The following is a 20,358-nucleotide window of genomic DNA, read 5'->3' as shown; positions in this document are numbered from 1 at the left end:
AGATCTGATGAATAACTGAATTTTTGTTAAATCTAGAACTCTGCTACCATTTTATCTGATAAATATCTCAATCTTTACTTTCCATATCTTTTTAGCATTTTCAACTAAACAGCAAATAAATAAAGATATTTAACTTCAACAAATCATGCTAGGAAAATCATAATCAATAAAACTTATTCAAGATCAAATAATGAAATTCATTTGCATAAAATCATTTATAAAAGAAAAGTCCACTCACTTCTGGTCCGAGCTAACTGGACCTCTTGAAGGTCCCTCCTGTGGGTCTGCCTGGCCCCGGGTGCCTCACTCGTCCGATTTGGTGGCCGGATGAAGGAGAATGAAAGCTTGGAAGTTCTGTCAACTGCGGCATGATTCCAAGCTTTTTTTTGGCGAAAAACAGCTATTCCAAGGGTAGGGACCAGTCGGGAAAGGAAGAGGAAGCGGCGGTGGTTCGATTGGGTCTGGTCCCGTCGGTTGGAGTGGAGGGTGGCGGTGGTTATGGAGGTTTGAAGGTGACGGTTTTGAGAAAAAAAAAAACAAGGGAGGGCGGGCTGTTTACTGAGGAAGAAGAGTGATGGAAGAGAGAGAGAGTCAGATTTTTTTTTAAAAATCCTGATTTCAAAAATTACCGCTTTGCCCTTCTAAGTATTTTGACCGTATTTTCTTCGTTAAAACTCCGATTCGAGCCCACTTCGTGTCTATAAACTCATTTCGTCGTGATCTACGCAACGGTGTCTGTAGAATTGTCAAATTCCTTTTTGGTCAAAAAGTCAACTTTTCATTAATAAATTATTCCAAGGGCAAAATTGTCTTTCCCCATAAAAAAATTACTAATTAAGTATGAATTTTAGGTTTGGGTCATTATACATAACCCCTACTGGCCTTACTGTTCTATGTCCCCGTGTGGTACATCTATCCCTCGGATACCCCAACATTGAAGTTCTCATGTTCCATGAATAATGTATACTTCACAAATATTCCAATCAATATATATATAGTGTGAAAGGTTGCACCAAATAAGACATGCTTGACTTTGAAATAGAGAGGTATTTTTAAATAGAACAAATCCACGATAATTCATGGTTTTCATATTTTATCACAACATAAGAACTTTTAGAACACATTATATAAACCACTCACTTCGACAATGAGAGCCCTTAAAATAAATTGACAAGACAACCCATTTACCTCTCTCTCTCTCTCTCTCTCTCTCCCTCTCTCTCTCTCTCTCTCTCTCTCTCTCTCTCTCTCTCTCTCTCTCTCTCTCTCTCTCTCTCTCTCTCTCTCTCTCTCTCTCTCTCTCTCTCTCTCTCTCTCTCTCTCTCTCTCTCTCTCTCTCTCTCTCTCTCTCTCTCTGCATGAACTTTCATGGAAGGTTAAATGCTTTCAAAAACAAAGGAAACATCCTATTTCTAGTAATACTCAGGAGAATTCAATTTGTTCTAACTGGTGGGGAGATGATGACCACGTGGGAACTTGGTCTCCAAGATTAGGATCAAATTGCCAACACCTCATGCTAAAAAAAGCTTAGTCACCCCAGTAGAATGACACTTTCGAGTTTAAAGTGTGTTTGTAAAATAAATATCTAGGCCATTGAACTTGGTCAGTAAGAAATGAAGAGATAAAGTTGTTAAAAGCAATACATATAAATATTACTATTTTTAATAACTAATAAGATAAATTTATGAAATTATAACACGTACAAGATAATTATATATATATAAGTTATAATCTAAATATGTAACAAAATGTTTAATTTTCTGAAACCTAATACATATATATATATATATTAAAAATACAGGGTTTCACACTAAGGGTCCCATTTGAGATTGTTTTTTTTTCTCAAAAAACCAGCTTTATTTTAAAGTTATAGGTCATTCTTGCAAAAAATTAGACAAATCGTAAACCATTTCGATATCCAATTGTGTCCTGCAAAATCAATAAATAAGGTGTTTTAAGACAGTACTAAAATTTCGATAATTCAATTGAGTGGTCAAATGATATCGGATTTAAGTGATTTTTTGTAGAGATGATCTTGGAATAAGTATTTACAAAATAGACTGTATGGATTAGTGAAATACAATACGAAGTGAGCCCTACAAGGGTGTCCCTCAACTGAAGCTCCCTATTGTTGAGGCCCGAAAAATCTAGGCTACACTTTGATAAGGCATCTACCTTGCATGTCGTCAAATAAATATATATGCTTTATATATAATACCCAGAAGGGTAATGGTAAGGGACCAATTAAAACACTAATTAACCTTTTATGTATCTTAATAAATTCCTCTAAAATAATACTACAGACACCAATGAGAAGTTTCCTACTTCTTGCGTCCCAATAGTATTTCTCTCTTGTTTTCTTTCTTTTTGTTTTATTATGTGTATGCAGATCAAAATTAACGTAGGGTTTTTAGTGAAGTTTTGGTTTGATACATAAGATAATTTTAATTATGATCATAAAACACTCATTTGAAGAATATTGTAGTTCAATTAGGTTAATGTGAATTGCTAAGAACGCAATACTGCTAACCTAAAAAGCAAAGTAACATAATAATTTTTTAACTACATATATGTATGTATGTACACATTACTGGATAATTAAGTATATATACGAAACGACCCGTGTATATATATATGATTACTATTTACATGGCCCTTTTTGGTATCAACACTACTACAAAAATTGAAATAGACGACCGGGAAAAACCGTAGTCTTTCTGTTTCGAAAACCGTTGTTAAATCGACCTTCATATTTTTGAATGTCAAACTACAATGGTAATTCACTGTTGTCTATTAAGAGTAAAGACGACGGTTTTATTCTCAACCGTCATCTATTTATATAAATACGATGGTTTGATTTAAAGAACAGTCGTCTATTGATTGTAAAGACAACAATTTTTCTGGAAAAAAACGTTGTCTATTAACTGTAAAAACAACTGTTTTTTGAAGAACCGTCTTCTATTAACTCTAAAAACGACAGTTTGTTAAAAAATCATCGTCTATTAATCATAAAGAAGACGGTATTGTTTAAAAAACCATCGTTTATCAACTGTAAAACTGGACGTAGTGATTTGACATTTTAGCTTCCTTTTTTTTTTTTCGTTTCCAATGGTTCTCAACAACGATTTTAACCAAAACAAACAACCATAATGCTTTGTGAATAATAAAATCAGGTCCAAATCTGCTATTACCCACACCATACATATATATACTCAAAATTTGTTTATTTCATAAAACTTGAAGATTAAATAGTAATTACATAGTTTGCCAATCTTGATTCTTACTATATCCATACAAAATACCATATCCATAGCATTACTATAATTAGAAATAGATTAGCTACATATGGTTGCTCATAAACGCTGCCCATTCGATCCGAATTTCATCAATTTGTTCTTGTGTATGAGTTAGCTCTGCCTTCTTGTACTGCAAAACCAAGATTTAAAAAAAAAAAGTTTTAGTAAGAGATTATAGAACAGTAGACCAATTCTCTGCCCCTATACATTAAAGAACAGTAGACCAAGTTAAGAACCTGAGTTTCCATGTTGCTAGCACAAAACTTGCTTCAGAATTGATACCCTTTTAAATATTCTCCTTCATTTTAATCTCCTTTTCACGTCCTAAGAGTAAAAGGAGAAAGTAATCAATAAGCAACATATTTGTGAATTATATTTGATTGATATAGACAGGAAAGACAACCTGGACAAGAATGAAGTAACTGTGGGATATATAGTCATCTGACTATGAAATGCAGGTTACATGTTGTCAATTTTAAGATGAAACTAACTCAAAACTAGCATCTCAATTAGCAGTATGCTTATAATAGGATTGTAATTGAAAGATATAGGGAGGAAATATTAGCTTGCAACCAAAGCAAGCATGGTTGGCATCAGCCTTGGAGCAGGGCGTAGGTCGCCACATCCACATCGAATTCTTAGACCAGCCCAGCACACAAGCCCCACTCATCTGCACCATTGATCACAGCCCTACATGGATGGACCCCATCCTCCAGTTTTTGCAGAACGAAACACTACCGGCTCATCCGACTGAGGCACGACGCGTTCGCCATCGGTCTGTCCGATACCTGATCATTAACGGCTCCTTATATAAGCGGGGTTTCAGCCTTCCTTACCTCCGATGCCTGACTCCAGAGGAGGGTATCTATGTCCTCTGAGAAATCCATGAAGGCATCTGCGGTAACCACTCGGGTGCACGCTCACTGGCCCATAAGGCAATCCGCCAAGGATACTTCTGGCCTTCATTCCACACTGACGCCCAGGCCTTCACCCAGAAATGCGACAAGTGTCAGAGATTTGACAACATTCCACAACTCCCGGCAGAACCGTTGACTGCCATGGTCAGTCCTTGGCCATTTGGCCAATGGGGACTGGATCTCATTGGACCGATGCCAGAGGGCAAGGGCCAAGTCAAATATGCAGTTGTGGCCGTAGACTACTTCACCAAGTGGGCTGAGGCCGAGGCCTTGGCCACCATCACTGCGGCCCGCATCGAAACCTTTGTATGGTAAAGTATTGTATGTCGCTTCGGCATCCCCAACTCCATCGTCACAGACAATGGCCGGCAATTTGACAATGCCAAATTCAAACAATTTTGTTCTAACCTCAAGATTCGTCTGTGTTTCGCCTCCCCAGCCCATCCTCAGTCCAATGGCCAGGTCGAAGCCGTGAACAAAATTATCAAGAAGACCCTCAAGACAAAACTTGACAAAGCCAAGGGCTGCTGGCCAGAACTACTCCCGGAAGTACTCTGGTCCTACCGAACCACCTTTCGCACATCCACCGATGAAACGCCGTTCTCCCTATCATTTGGAATCGAGGCCGTGGCATCGGTAGAGATTGGCCAGCCCACATATCGAACCTCCACTTACGATGCCAAGGCCAATGACGAGCAGTTGGCCCTCAACCTCGACTTCATTGACGAGCTCCATGACCAATCAAGCATGCGCAATGTCGCGTACAAACAACGCATCGCCAAATACTACGACTCCCGAGTCAAGCCCCGCGCTTTCAAAATGGGGGACTGGGTCATGCGCAAGGTTTCCTTGGCTACCAAAAATCCTACCGAAGGTACCCTCGGCCCTACATGGGAGGGTCCTTATCAGATTATCAAAATCTGCCGCCCCGGCACTTTTCAGCTTCGCGATCCCACAGGCAAGACGCTGCCTCATCCCTGGAACGCTGACCACCTCAAGTACTACTACAAGTAAACATATCTAGACCCTAGGACAATACTTTAGTCTTGAGCATTTACTATAAGGTAGGAGTAAACGTATCTAGACCCTAGAACTCTTGTACCTTCTGCCTTTCGGCACCTATTTCAATGAAATGCCTGACTCCGGCTCATTCTCATGCACTCACATGGTTATTATTTTTACTAGCACAATTGATATCACATACCAAGTCTCATATCATAAATCAAAATAACCTTGCTCCACGCAAGGCAAATTGTTCATACACAACAAAAATAAACAACCTTGCTCCGCGTAAGGCAAAGTGTTCCAACAAAATAGCTAGAATACAAAATAGCTAGAGTACATCAGTTAGAATACATAAAGAAGGCAACGCCTTCACGACTCGGTCGAAGGGGCATCCTCAGTGGCCGGCTCCGCCTCTGGTGTCGGGATGCTAGCATCAGCAGGAGAACTCTGTGCAAGAGGCTCGCCACTCGTGTCAAAGTTAATCTCAACCGAGGGGTTGAACCTAACCAACCTATCTTCCCATCAAAGCTGCTCATCCACTAGTCGGTCCATGATGTAGCTCTTCAGCTCCTCTAAGGTTCGGAAGGACTCGATCGCCTCGACTCGGGCAGCAGCCACCTCCTCAGCCTTCGACCTCTTCAGCTCCTCCACCTCCTTGGCCAGGGCCGCCTTTTGCACCAGCAGGGCGTTCTTCTCTCGGATGGCCTCCTGCGCCTTCGCCATCTTGCTCTTGGCCAGCTTATCACGCCTCTTCAGCCTCTGGATCTCTTTATCCGCCTTGGCCATGCTGACATACATCTCGCCAAATGCCTGCAAAACAAAACAACATCAGTCAACCCAAACAAGAATAATCCAACAAAAAATGCATAAAAGAAGGCCAACACTTACATAGGCAGAGGTGAGGATCGTCTTTTGGGCCCGGTCTATGAAAGAAGAGGCTGGGGTCCTCGCCAGAGCCTCAGGATCACTCTTCACGCCTTTCAGGAAGACGTTCACCAAGGGCACCTCCTGTCGGTGCATAGCTAGGTTCACCTCCTTCTTCTGCTGGCGTAGCCTACCGAAGTCCACCTTCTCCACCCCTTCAGCAAACACGTCCTCCATGCCGAAAGGGAGCTTTGGCAGCGCCTGCAGATCAAAAGGCGGAAGTCTCGGCCCCGACCCCATCACATGCTGATGAGCCTCTTCCAAGGCTTTTTCCTCTTCCCCAGCACGTCAACAACCCGACCCTCATCATCATCTCTGGGGTGTTTTCCAGCACCCTTCTCTGCCTTCTTAGCCCGAGACTCCCTAAGCCGCTTCTGCATCTTAGCCTCATCAATATCCACTGCCACTTTTGTGCTCCCTCTTATAATGCCAGCCACTGTCAAAACAAATAAAACAATTACATTAGTCACAACCACAAAAGGCTCAGCACACAACTAATAAAGATGACCCAGGTACTTACTACCTTGAAGGAGTCCGGACTCCAACAAATTCTTCTGCGTGACTAGGTTCCCGCACTCACGCTCGGTCTCCGACAGCTGCGCCCTTACCCACTCAACCTCGTCTTCCTGCTCCTTGGAGATAGGGCCCCACTTCACTGAACCTGCATCAAAGGTTAGATACTACTTAGCCATTTACACTAGCACAGACAAAATACAGAACCAAGAATAAGAGCCAAAGCAAAACACAATCAAGCATTAGACAGTCTTAAGGGATGGGGCCAAAGACCTATAGACTGGAAGTGGGTAGGAATGTGTTGGACAACGCTCTTCCCTGGTGGACTCTCCCAGTCCCCATAAGCCATGCACCACCTGTTCCTCCAGGACTTTTGCGTAGTTGGCTTGTGCTTAATAAAATAGCCCCTCTCCTTCGCCTTTCGGCAATTAGCCAGTACCCAGCCAAAATTCCGCTGCTGCTTCGAAATAGAGTACAAGTACATGAACTGCTCAAACGTTGGCTCCCCCAACCCAGCCAACCACCAAGCGATGTATACCCTATGAAGAAGAATCCAAAAGTTGGGATTATACTGCCGCGGCGCATACCCCAACTTAGCCAACATCATCTGCACCCACGGATGAAAGGGTAGTCTAAAGCCGTGCCGATACATATCCGTAAAAATCATCACGGAGCCATCCGAAGGATATCTGACTACATCAGCCGCAGTGGGTAGCCTCAAGCCCACATAGGTTGGAACACAAAAGTCTGTCCGCAGCTGGGCCAATTTGGCTTCTGTAAGCGTATTCCGCCTCGGCAACGGGACACCAACCCGAATGTCTAATCCCTCTGACATTGAACCCACCTCTTGCATATGAGGCAAGGCTAGAACCCGGTTTGCTATAGCCTCTAACTCTATGTAATTCCTCTGCATCTCCCTATATGCAGCCGACCCAGAGTCTACCGATGGCTCACCCCTCTCACCCCCATGCCCTATCATCCTACTTTCTATAATGCCTTCTACCATACCCTCTGTCTCTGAACTCTCCTCTTCAGAACAAATATATTGGCTGGGCTCTTCACTCTCAGTGTCATCCCCACCAAAGGCAGGGGGTCGGGACTTTCTCTATCAGAACTTTCAGACATCTACAATATGCAAAAATAAGAAAAATGAACTAATGCACATGCAAGGAGGATCAAACCACAACAACAGAAAAATTTGGCAAATCTTCATGCTTGTTCATACCAAGCAAGAATTCAACATGTTCATACAAATGTTCAACGTGTTCATCAAATTCATGCTCATATTCAAAGTGTTCTTCCTAGCCTTCAACATGTTCATGCAAAGCAAGACATTTCAATTCAAAAGTTCAAGCGAAATGAGGTCTAACCTTGTTCGTACCACCACGTAAGGGTCGCCGGAAATCACCTCAGCCACAAGCACCACCACAACACTCTCGCCGGAAATCTCTTCCCCTCCTATTCAATTTCTCACAATTTCTCTCCTCAACTCAAGTGTGGTGCCTTCACCACTCCAAGTTCCTATTTATAGCCAACCAAGGGTACCCACGCCTCGATTCACGCCTCGGCCCAAAACACACTCTCCACACCCTTGCCGATCGGCAAGGGTTGAGCAGCAGCTCCTAAACGGTCTTCACTCCCTCGGACAGCACCTCAGACAGCACCTGCCGATCAGCATGCACACTCCAGCTGCGCCGCCTTGCCGAAGACTTGAACCAGCCGTGTAGCCCTACCGCAGTTGTCTCGCCAGCGACTTGAAGGAGATCCAGCAACTCGAACGAAGACCTGCCGAAGGACCAACTCAACTCGATCGAAGCCTACCTGCCGAAGGACCAACTCCAGCTTCGATCTTTCTCCACCCTTGCTCGAAACTACCTGCCGAAGGACTTGCCGAATCTGCGCAGCAGCCCCAAACGCTGAACCCGATTCCAAGCGCACGACTGAACCCGATTCCAAGCACAAGGCTGAACCCGATTCCAAGCACACGGCTCCACCCGATTCCAAGCGCACGGCTCCAATTCCCCACGACACTTTGCCGAACGATAGCCACTATTCCAAGGGCACAGCTCCTATTTCCCCAAGACAATTTACCGAACGGTGAACACCTATTCCAAACGCACCGCTCCAATTTCCCCAAGCTACTTTGCCGAACGACACCCTTCAACAACACCTCAACTTTACCAAGCGGCAAGCCTTTGAGTGCCCTAGAATAACCCTAGCACTTTCCAATTGCCGAAGCCCACATAAAAATACCCAACCATCTTGCTGCAAGCCCACCTAAGACTCAACTCATTCTTATGGCCAAATCCATGAGGCCCTAAAATAACCCAAGTCACATTTTCAACCCCTTGCCGAACGGCAGGGGTCATGAAGTTTTCTTGGAGAGGCTTACACAAGCCTTAACCTGCCGAAGGCCCGGCCATTCAAAAAAAAAAAAAAAAAAAAAAAAAAGGGGCTCGACCCTTGCCGAACAGCAAGGGCCATGGAAGAAATGGCGAGTCTCCAAAATTTTCAACGGACCCGGCCCCTCGAAGGTCTAGCTCCCAAGCTCAAAAAAAAAAATGGCTAGACCCTTGCCAAAAGGCAAGGGCCATGGAAGAAATGGTGTGTCTCCAAAATTTTCAACAGACCCAGCCTGCCGAAGGCCTAGCTCCAAAAAAAAAAAAAAAAAAAAAACTCCTACGGACCCAGCTCCCATCCTATCTGCAACATGCCTAAGTACCCAGGTACCCAGCTACCAACAGTTCTAGAGGCTTACACAGCTTATATCACACATTCCATGTGTTGACGCAACTCCTAGCTTGCCAACTTGGGGGTGCCCTACAGCTCCCAATGAAGCTGGAATGCTCGGTTACAATTACAAAAACTCACAAGTTCCCAACCCAGAAGTTACTTCTCGACCGCGAACTTGGGGGACTACTATTTACACCATAATGAACCGAGCAGACCCAGCATCAAAGCGACTAGCACCAAGGCAGGCACGCCTTCTCCCCTGCCGAAGGAAGACACACTTCCGAGGTGCCAGACACCTGCCGAAGCTCCCAGCTGCCAAATCTCCAGGACACGTGTCGCCACCACGACGACTTGCACAAAGTCCCACATTGGAACTTTGTGCAAAGCTCCTGCTTTCACCTCCCTATAAATAGGGAACAGTACCCAAGTAAAAAGGGTAACTATTCTCCCACTTTTACTGTCACTCTGCCAAATTTACCACTTGCAACTGACTTAGGCATCGGAGAGCCTTCGGCCGGCACCACACCGGTGTCCGAAGCTTAACGATTGCTTCTCCCACTCTGTCTTCTGCAGGTCTCCCATCAACCTATTTCACCAAGGGCTTCATCCCTCTTCCCTACTGAAGACCCCGCATACCTCATCACTAAGTTGGACTCAATATTGGCCGGGCCATTTTGAGCATCAACAACGTTATCTGATATTAGAGGAGGGTACGTAAGCTCCCTCACGGGTGAAATCTATAAACCCATTGAAATTTATTAAGAATATGTAACACAGGTGAACTGAAAACAACAATGCTATTGAAGAACATCAACAATTTTACTGAGAAACAAAAATTAATGAAATCCACTAAGCCATGCACAGACCTTGGGTGGTTGGGACTGCCGTCAATCACCATCGTTTCGGATGGAGTGGGGTTAGTACTACTGGAGTGTATTAGGCGAAACTCCTCCATTGTTGATTTCTTCCAATCAATTCGACGGGAGAAAGGCATGGTCCAGAACATCTCGGCAAGAGGTGAGCTCAACGGCGGCGGAAGGGGTGCTGCAAAGCTCCTCCAATTTTGATATTAGCAAATCGAATTGATCCCAAGAAAATGTGGCTACCGTCTCTTGGCGTGAAGCCGTCTGCAAGGCGTGGTCATGGTACTGAACATCTCGACTAGGGTTGAGCACAACGGCTGAGGAATGATTAGATATATTCCAATCAGCCATGATATCAGATGATAGGAACTTTGCTATTGAAATTGAGGGAAAAGGGAATTTAGGGTTTCGGGATGCAGCGGCAGAAGGGAGTTTGTGGTTGGTTTTGTTTTTGGTGTGAAAGTTTTGAACTCGTGGAAAATTCTAGAGGCTACACAAAATAACTTCGATTTCTTACCTTTATTTAGGTCACATATACCCTTCGTAGTTTAGCAAAGCCCCTCGCTTTCAGCTCCCTCAAGACGTAGTCTCGGAGAAAGACAACACACCGCAGAGCTTCAAACACTGTGCCGATTAATTGCCGCCAGGAAAATATTCAGATCAACGTCTCCGATGATCTAGGATTCCGTTGAGGACAATGAGGTCGCCTCATTGCGCCTCTACCGCATCATCAAGGCTTTTCTGATCGTCGTGCTTGTTTACACCATAGTGAACCGAGCAGACCCAGCATCAAAGCGACTAGCACCAAGGCAGCCACGCTTCTTTCCCTGTCGAAGGAAGACACACTTTCGAGGTGCCAAACACCTGCCGAAGCTCTCAACTGCCAAACCTAATCCCCAGGACACGTGTCGCCACCACCACGACTTGCACAAAGTCCCACATTGAAACTTTGTGCAAACCTCCTACTTTCACCTCCCTATAAATAGGGAACAGTACCCAAGTAAAAAGGGGTAACTACTTTCTCACTTTTACTGTTACTCTGCCAAAGTTACCACTTATAGCTGACTTAGGCATCGGAGAGCCTTCGGCCGGCACCACACCGGTGTCCGAAGCTTAACAATTGCTTCTACCATTTTGTCTTTTGCAGGTCTCCCACCAGCCTATTTCACAAAGGGCCTCAGCCCTCTTCCCTGCTGAAAACTCCACATACCTCATCACCAAGTTGGACTCAATATTGGCCGGGCCATTTTGAGCATCAACAGTTTGGCGCAGTCTGTGGGAATTGACACAAAAGGCTTATGTCTTTCTCCTTTTCTCCAATGCCCTTCGGCAACCATACAATCAACGTCACCTAAGTTGCCGCTTGGCAATGCCTTACTGGAGCCACCATGAATGCTAAGGCAACAAATTGCAGAGGATGATATTTTAAGGAAAACCCAATTAGAATGTGGCTATCGCCTTGCATGGCTTGCATGGCCAAACCACCATCTCAATTCAAAGTGTCATTCGGCACTTCTTTGAAGAGAAAAAATATGGGGACTTGAGCGTGTTCTACAAGCTTCATTATTTGGCCCGTGCGCTGCCTTCAGTACCCCACTATCATTTGACACGAGCGATGCCTTCGGCACCCTGTCGTCATTCAGTGCGAGTGATGCCTTCGGCCCCCCTCCATCATCCAGCACGAGCGATACCTTTGGCACCTCGTCATCATGTTGCGCGTGCGATGCCTTCGGCAGGTCTCTCTGACATGAGCGATGCCTTCGACACCTCACCTGGCATGGCTTGCATGGCCAAAAGAGGAAGCCACCATTTTAGCCCAAGGAACCACCTTTCAGTCACGTTAAAAGAGTCTCAATTTTTGAGTGACCAAGTATTCCGAATGCACCAAAGATATCACCATGCATGGTTTGCGCATGGCCAAGGAAAAATTGCTCTGCTCACTCTGAAGGATGCTCGCGTACATCCTCACCACAAGCACTTTGCATTGCTTGCATGTACAAGGAGGCAGGCTAATATTCCAATCCAAGGGAAGCCCACGAAGCTTCCAAGAGATAAGTGAAGCATACCATATCTCTTTTGTTTATATTTTATTTGGAATGTTGCATTTCAAATTTCATTAAAATATTAGTATTGAATAAAGTAAAACCCATGTGTGGTAGATGACGTTGGGCAACATTGCCCAGCCTTGGAGGGCTTTACATGCACCACCATGCACTACAGCACACAGCAAGGAAAATGCCAAGGACCCACAGCTGCTGTTCGGCAGCTCTTTCCTCTCAAACTCAGGGGACTTGTTCCACTATCTTTCGAAGCCACAAATACTGATATGGCACCAAGTGCATCACCCTTGTGCCAAAGCTTCTCAAACAAACTTGACAAACCAAAAACAACATTACTTTGCATGGCTTGCATGGCCAAGGAAGCCCACGTGGTAGCCATGCCACCAGCTGATGGTGTTTTCACTGCTAGCTTTCACCAAGTCGGCAGCAACTCATTTTGCTTTGCCATTTGGTTCACCGAGCCTTCATCATCTGACGACTACCAAAACCGCACAATGGTTTGGATGGTCAACTGAGACCAACCGGCGAATGGAACACAATTCTTGTCTCCATGAGAAGCCAGAGCAACTTCTCTTCTGGTTTCTATAAGCTTTTCTTCGACAATGACAACCTCCTCCGTCTAGTCTAGGATGGCCTTCAGCCTTCAAGTGTCTATTAGTTTGAGCCATGGCTTGCAGACCAGGATGCTGGAAGGTCCACATACAATAGCAGTAGAATTGCAGTTCAGCGGTTTGTGCTTAGAAGACACCCAACTTCGGCCATTACACTAGTTCAAAAACGGACAACAAGAGTTTGAACCAGCCTTGCCGAACGGCAAGGTCTGGGCATAAGTTAAAGAGGGCTTCAAAAATCCTGCACTGACTTTCTCGTACAGAAGATCCCGCACCGACTGCTTCGTCCTTGACTATTACCAAAGCTGTCAGCCCAAGCCTTCTGGCAGAATGACAAGGACCGTACCGCCTACCCCAGGTACTCCCCAAATTCTCCCTTACTGAAGACATGGGAAGCCCAGCTCGAAGCCAACGCCAAGAGGCCTCACATAAACCTTACGAAAGGCCCTTGCTGAAGAACCAAGATGCCTGACTCACTCTCCTTAGGCACTGCAGACCCAGAAGGCCTAAAAAATATTCTACAATACACCCTTGCCGAACGCCAAGGGCTATGCAGAACCTAGGAGGGCGCTCGAAAATTGTATGGCCTCAATGATCTTGCCTAAAGCCTCCTTCGAAACCAGTCTTGCCGAAGCTCCTTGGCTCTATATTAAGCGGAACGGTAGGCAGCATGCCGAAGCCTAGCTCTTAGGGCCGATTCCAGCCAACCCTGCCGAACGGCAACCTTATGCTGAATCAGGCAACGTACCCAGACCTCCGAGAGATCGACAATTTAGTTTTGGTAGCTTCCGATCAGTGCCTATGGAGAAGAGAGCCCTTATTCACAGCTAGCAAATCAAACTACCATTCGACACCACAAATTACATACAACATCAAGCTTTCACTCTCTCAAACTCAAGCCACCAATCAACTGCGCCATCACCCATAGAACGGCAAGGTCGATGAAGCATCAATGGGCATTCTGCAAAATAGAATAACCACAAAAACTCATGGGAAATGTGACGTCATTCCTTCCGTTCGGTAGGCCATCGTCCGAAGCTATGAGACCCACGCAAGGAACCATACCATCTCCAGACATTTGCACCACACCATCTCCAGACATTTGCAGAAACCCCAAGTCTACGACGGCATCAGCAAGAGCGTCAAACCCACTGTTGAAGGAAAATGGTGATCTTCCTAATATAATTTCACCACCACTAATTAAATAATGGGGTTTTATTATTTTAGGTTCGACCCATTCGAGACGCAAGTCTCTTAATTACAATCCCTTGCTTCAAGGGAAAACCCTTTGATTCCATCATAAAGAAACAGAACGTGTGTGTTTTGATTTTGCAGCTACTCCCAAGTCCAACCTCAGGATGCCTACGTATCCTTTGCAGGAATCAAGCCACTCGTAGTTCAAAGATTCATGATGAATAAATGACTCATCACAAAACGAAGAATTTGAATGGGTTTAATTGAGGAGTTTGAGTGAATTTAGCTGAATAAACCAGGGATTCGATATGGAAATATGTTTGGGATGGTTGCATCAAGATTGAATCTCTAGATTGCCTACGTACCCTTTTAAAGGGATCAAACCAACGTAGTTCGAATTTGATTTGTGTAAAGGTAGATATTTGATTTTGGGGGAATTTGGTTGATGTAACCAGTGATTCAAATTGGTTGCGGTTGCGCCTATTGAGATGTTAGACTGCCTACGTACCCTTAACGGGGATCAAACCGACGTAGTTCCAAAATTTAGAAATTAATGGGTAAGTGTGGCCCAATAATTTAGAGTTGGTGTCTTTGAGACGATTTGAAGATTTTCATAAGTAGATGACCTATGAGAAAAATTGAAAATTAATGGGTAAGTGTGGCCCGCTAATTGAGAATTTGTATTTGAGAGATTTGGATTTAATCTCATTGAAATTTGCATGGGTAGATGACCCATGAGAAAAATTAGATGGTTTTGTACCATTTTTCTTATTGTCAATGTCCAAGAAAAATAATGAGCCATTTTAATGAACCCACTAATTTTCTACAATTGACAATTGCATTTGGGCCCAAATATGGCTATGAGGATTGTTGAATTAATCCATTAACCATATGATAGGAAATAAGAAATCTAGACCTCTATAAATTTAATGGGTAATTATTTGGCCACCCACTAAATATATTGGGCCTTTAAGAATTACAGGGTATATAACTTAGTAATTTGACTATGAGCCCTTTAACACATATATATTTTTTTATCTGTTGGTTTGTGCTCATTTGGTTTATCGAAAACCAATCACAATTGAACTAGGACTTCAGAGATAGAGACTGTAAAGGACTCGTAATTTCTGACTTGGAGAAGAGTTACGCTACTGCCAAGACACTTCTGCTCTATTTAGAGTGCCAGACTGACCCTGGCTCAAACTTCATGCCATTAACTATTTACTGCCTCACTGTCAGACTTTTTCACAAGAAAACCTCCACAAGGTACGGCTCTTCTTTGTTGGTCACAGTTTACCCCTTCACCTAAACTGACATCTTTTCCTTCCTGTTAGCCTGACCTCAAGGCTTCATCCATGTGCAAAATAACCAAAGTGGCGTACAGCCACTCCCCTTTTCTTTTCTTTTGTTACTTGTTGACTTTTCTTCTTCTCTTTCTCTGCAACACCAAGTCTTTTGTCCCATTTATTTTACTTTTCTTCCAATTTCAATAAGTGGCGTCAGCCACTTCCCTTTTCCTTTTTTTTTTGCTTGTTGGCTTTTCTCCTTCTTTTTCTATGGCTGTAGCAAAACTTGTTTTTTAATTGTCATATATCATGCTCTGCACTTTGGCTGTTTGCTAGGAAACCAATGAATGGGGGATTCAATGCATGGGCAACGTGGCCCTTCCCAAGTTGTGCTCCTTTTAACCCAGCGAAGTGGCGTACAGCCACCTTCTTTCCTTTTCTTTTCAAAGCTGCCATATGGAACTGCCAACCAAAACGTGGCCACTCTTTTTTTTTTTTAAAATTTCTTTCACACACCCAGAGCCCAACTAGTTTTAAGTTTTGTTTGTTGTGGCCAACCGTACCCCCGAAACTTTCTCCCCTTTTCTCTTTCGACAGGAGTCTTCCTTCTTCTTTGTTATTTGCTGCTGCTATCTGCAGCATCAGGCCGAGCCACAGCCAACATGGTTGTCTTCCTTTTCAAGCACAGTTTATTTTTTATTTGCTGTGAGATTAAACCCTCAGTGATTTTGTTTGTGGGTTTTGTACCCAACCTGGATTTGTGCTCTTGAGAGAGGCTGTGACAGAAAAATATGGCCTCTATTTTCTTTCCCCTTTGTTTTACAGATCTCCATTTTTTCTCTGCCTATTCTTTTCTTCATGACTAACATCCTTTACATTTTTTTGATGTAGTTTGCTCAGAGAGAAAAATATAGGCCTTCTTAAACAGAGATGGAGAGGAGTGGTGAGAAAGCCCAAGAGGTAATTCACGCTCTCTTGTTTTTTTTTGTACATTTTTGGAATTAACCCTCCAAACACCATCTCCATTTCAAAGGATTTCCTCTTGCTCGGCAGAGCTTTGTTAAACAGGAATCCTTTCATGGATTTGTTGTTCATGATTTAAGGGTTGCCACCCATTATGGATTTATCATCCAAGAGTTTTATTTGAGGGTTGCCACCCAATATGGATTCATCATCCAAGAAAAAATGATTTGAGGGTTGCCACCCAACAAGAATTAATTGACAGGATCCAAATACCTGTGAAAATCTCCTCTTGTATTTGTGCTCCTGCAATTTTCCTTCTGCAATAGTTTTCTTCTTCTGTCGTGTTCTCCTCTTTTTTTTCTCCTCCCTCCTCCTTTAATGCAAAATATTTATACTAAAAACTGGATAACCAGCTCCCCCAAAAATAGGAGCCACTAAACTCTTTAGACCCCCACCTTTTTCCAAACTTCCCCCCACCTTTTTTAAACTTCCCCCCACGTTCCAATATTTTGTGATTTTTGTGATTTTTTTATTCCAACAGATGCCCCCTCAAGCTTTGTGCGTGTGGCATTTTTTTTTATTTTTACGCGTGCAAAGCTTGAGATGCCTTTGACTATCATTATAAGCTAACATATGTATATGTTTTTTTTTTTTTTTTTTTTTTCTACCTTTGATTTCAGGTGATGGATGCTTATGGAAATCTTCACAAGGAACATGCTTCCGATGAATATGGTAGGGCCATGGCCTTTGGCCCCCAGTACATGAGATCTTGTCCTCTGAATTCGATCAGGCTTATGGTACCACCTGAGAGTCGGACAACATGGTTCACCACAGATCACGTGAGTAGTGGACATCTCAAATTCAACCCCCATGAAGAAGACCGAGTTATTCAAATTTCTCAAGCCAAGGGCCCATGTTTTCTGGCCCATTCTTTGATGAAAGTAAACAATGAGATTGATGGAGATAAGCAGTGTCTTCCTAGAGATGAATTTTATCCGATTATGCACAGGATGCTTCGTAACCAAATTTCGTGGGGAAGCAATTTCAAATTTTTCGGTCGGGCTAACTTTCGATCCTTTGTACTGGAGTGGACGGAGTCTATTTTGAGTGACTTTGGTGATGTCCTTCGTCAAGCTGATATATATGGGGCTGTGGCCATTTCTCGGTACTCCTATGATTTTTGCCCTAATGTTTGGAGAGCATTCTGCGAGTTATGGGGGCCTTTATCCAACACATTTCATCACGGGAACGGTGAAATGGGCATTTCCTTATACGACCTAAAAGTTATTGGCGGGTTACCAATTTTGGGTCTCCCCTATGATGAATTTATCCCTTTAAACAGAGAATTATGCCGTGAAGACTTGTATCCTTCAACCATTGGTGAACTTTTAAAAATCCATGCTCAACTATGTGTTTTCCATAAGAAAGGGCAAGTTTTCCACGATCAATGGATTGAGCATTTCTTTCGAGGGGAAGCCATATATGGTGCTGCGGGGAGTAAAAATAACATAGTTCCCAAACATAAGGCCAAAGACCTCAAATTTCCCTTGAACATTTCACGTGAAGGACAATTGGCTGCTTTTTTAGCCTTTTGGCTTAGCCATTTTGTTTTGCCCCTTGATAATGCTATAAGGCCAGAATGTTTCTATATGGCAAGTTTGATGGCGAGAGGGTTTAGAGTTTCACTTGCTCCAGCAGTGTTGGGACTTATTTATCATGCCCTCGGTACAGTTGCTACTCATCGTAGGGGTCCTGGTTTAGCAAATGCATATCTTCCCATTCATTATGTGATTGGATGGTTAGGGGAGCACTTTCCTGATCTGATCGACCGTCGGAGTGACAATGATTTTCCAGCACATTACCCTCTTCTAGCGAGATATAGTCAGATTGAAGCCAAATATGTCAGCTCTAATCAAGCTAGAATCATCTTCAGGAGTGAGCTTATGGTTTATCGCCCCAGTGTCTTCCTTGCACAAGAAGATTGCATTCTTTTAGACACAGAGAGCCTTGCGGACGATGCCTTTGAATTCTTGGTTTGTATGCGCTCTGCACTGCTTCCTGTAAGGTTAGGTGGCGATCTTTGGTTGGAGCCTTACTACCCAAATAGATTTGCTCGCCAGTTTGGCTTTGATCAAGGAGTTCCGGAGAACAAACTTTTATTTAGTGTATGTGAGAGGCAGCGATGCGGGATTGAGAAGTTGGCGAGAGCCCAAGCAGTCCTTCTGCGCAAAGATACCACAGCGCGTTTCTATATTCCGCGCTCCACCCGCATTGGGGAATGCTCTTGGTGGTATTGTAGATGGTGGATGACTGCATGTGCACCTTATATGGGCTTTTCTGTGTCAAAAATTTTCTCAGTGGTAGACAAGCATGTCCCGAGGAGGGACCACGTCTTTGTGATTGATAATTTGAAAAGTATTTCGACCGGCATGAGCAAAAGCGGCTTTAATTCATCTTCACTTCCTCGTGGTGCTTCTTCGAACAGAGGACACAAGAAGAGAATTCACAATGCTAAAGGGGAACATTTCTCAGGGGTTAATCACGTGATGCACCAATCCCAAAGGATTAATCGAGACTCACACCACAAACGGGCGCGACATGCAGATCACAAAAAGGTTGAGGATGGAAGCTCTAGCCATGTTCTTGACGAAGAGAGTTCTAATCCGGTGCAGGGGGAAACGAGATTTGACGACATCCTTTTTCCTCGCGAAATGGAGCCTATTAACGTGGATAAACCAGTCTTTGAAGTCATTTCTTCAAGTGAAGAGGAAAATATTCATCATGAGAGTGCTAACTCCAGCATGGGTGGTAGTGGGTCAAACTTCCTGGCTGAAGTGTCTGAATTTCAACAAGTTCAGAATAGCCCAGCTGATGATCAGTTTCCTGAAAGTGTTGGGCCTATAGCAGTTGTGCGACCCCTCCAAAATTTGGTATCAGTCGAGAACTTTGTTCGTCAGATTTTTGGGAATGGGGTAAACCAGAATAGGCGGGAGTTTATCAGTAAAGAAATTGAAGGTATCTTTAGCAGACTTTACTCCTCAGAGACACCTGCTCAACTTCATATGCACCATTCTGAGATCATCAAGGCCCTTCGACTTTTGGGGTCAACCGTTGACATTCTTGAGTGTGGTGAAACTGCATTTAAGCAGTTTACCCAGCTTGTGGATTGGATTTTTGAGCTTGCCAGGCGACATTCCAAGAGCAGTGCCTATATTGAAGCCTTAGGAGATGTGAATATTGATGTGATTCATGATTTGATCCGCCAACACGAGGAATGTTTAAACACCAAGCTGGCTCTTGAGGCAGAACTTACAGAAGTTGCTAAAGAGATTGAAGGCTTGGATGTCAGGGAAGTTACCATCAGGGAAGCAGAAGAGAGAGTTCGCCAGATGCGGGAAGAGCATGAAGCTAAGAAAACTTCCCTTAATATGCAAAAGATGAACTTGGAGATTTCTTTGGAGCATCAGAATGAACAAGCAATACAGCTTCAACAATCCAGAATTGATGCTAAAGAAGATCTACTTCCCCAGATCAGGAGCACTCGACTGTCAATGAAGGCTCAAGAGAGAGAGATCCACCGCCTAATCAATGCCTTGTTTTCTTCTTGTAGCGAGCTCTAAGTGATGAGCCTACTATCATTATTTTTTTTTTTTTTATTTAGCATGATTTTTCCCTTCAATAAATGTTCTTGTGGTATGGTTTCCACCAAGAATTTGTAGGTAGGCCTTTACTTCAGTATTCTTTTGCTCTTGTAATGTAGTTTTTCCACCAAGAACAATTTTCAGAATAAAGATTTTGTTGGATTTGCTTTTCTATTTCACAGTTTATACTCGTGCGAAGTTGGAGTTTTTTTTTTTTTTTTTTGGCGTAGTATACAACAGTTTAACCACGTGCTAACACCATCGGTGGACAAGAATGAATTCATGATAGTTTACGGCTGCGTCTAGCTTTTGGGCTAGCTTGCCTATGTACCCTGTGAAGGGATCAAGCCGA

General features: G+C 43.6%; 1 protein-coding gene across 1 annotated transcript; it reads left to right on the top strand.

Annotated features, from left to right (window-relative positions):
• On the top strand, positions 16,333-20,126 carry LOC109950617. The gene is made up of 2 exons (XM_020570175.1): positions 16,333-16,362; positions 17,046-20,126. The coding sequence occupies exons 1-2, from the start codon at positions 16,333-16,335 to the stop codon at positions 19,983-19,985; spliced, it is 2,970 nt and encodes a 989-aa protein (XP_020425764.1). The 3' UTR covers positions 19,986-20,126.

The sequence above is a fragment of the Prunus persica genome, chromosome G8 (assembly GCF_000346465.2).
Source record: "Prunus persica cultivar Lovell chromosome G8, Prunus_persica_NCBIv2, whole genome shotgun sequence".
Taxonomy (NCBI): domain Eukaryota; kingdom Viridiplantae; phylum Streptophyta; class Magnoliopsida; order Rosales; family Rosaceae; genus Prunus; species Prunus persica.
Note: the sequence above shows the minus strand (reverse complement) of the source record. Positions and strands in the feature narration are given on the sequence as shown.

Bases quoted from the DNA above. Each gene is read 5' to 3' on its own strand.
- LOC109950617 (XM_020570175.1), top strand. From the start codon at position 16,333: ATGGAGAGGAGTGGTGAGAAAGCCCAAGAG. The intron at 16,363-17,045 runs GTAATTCACGCT...CTTTGATTTCAG, and splicing joins GTGGTGAGAAAGCCCAAGAG to GTGATGGATGCTTATGGAAA.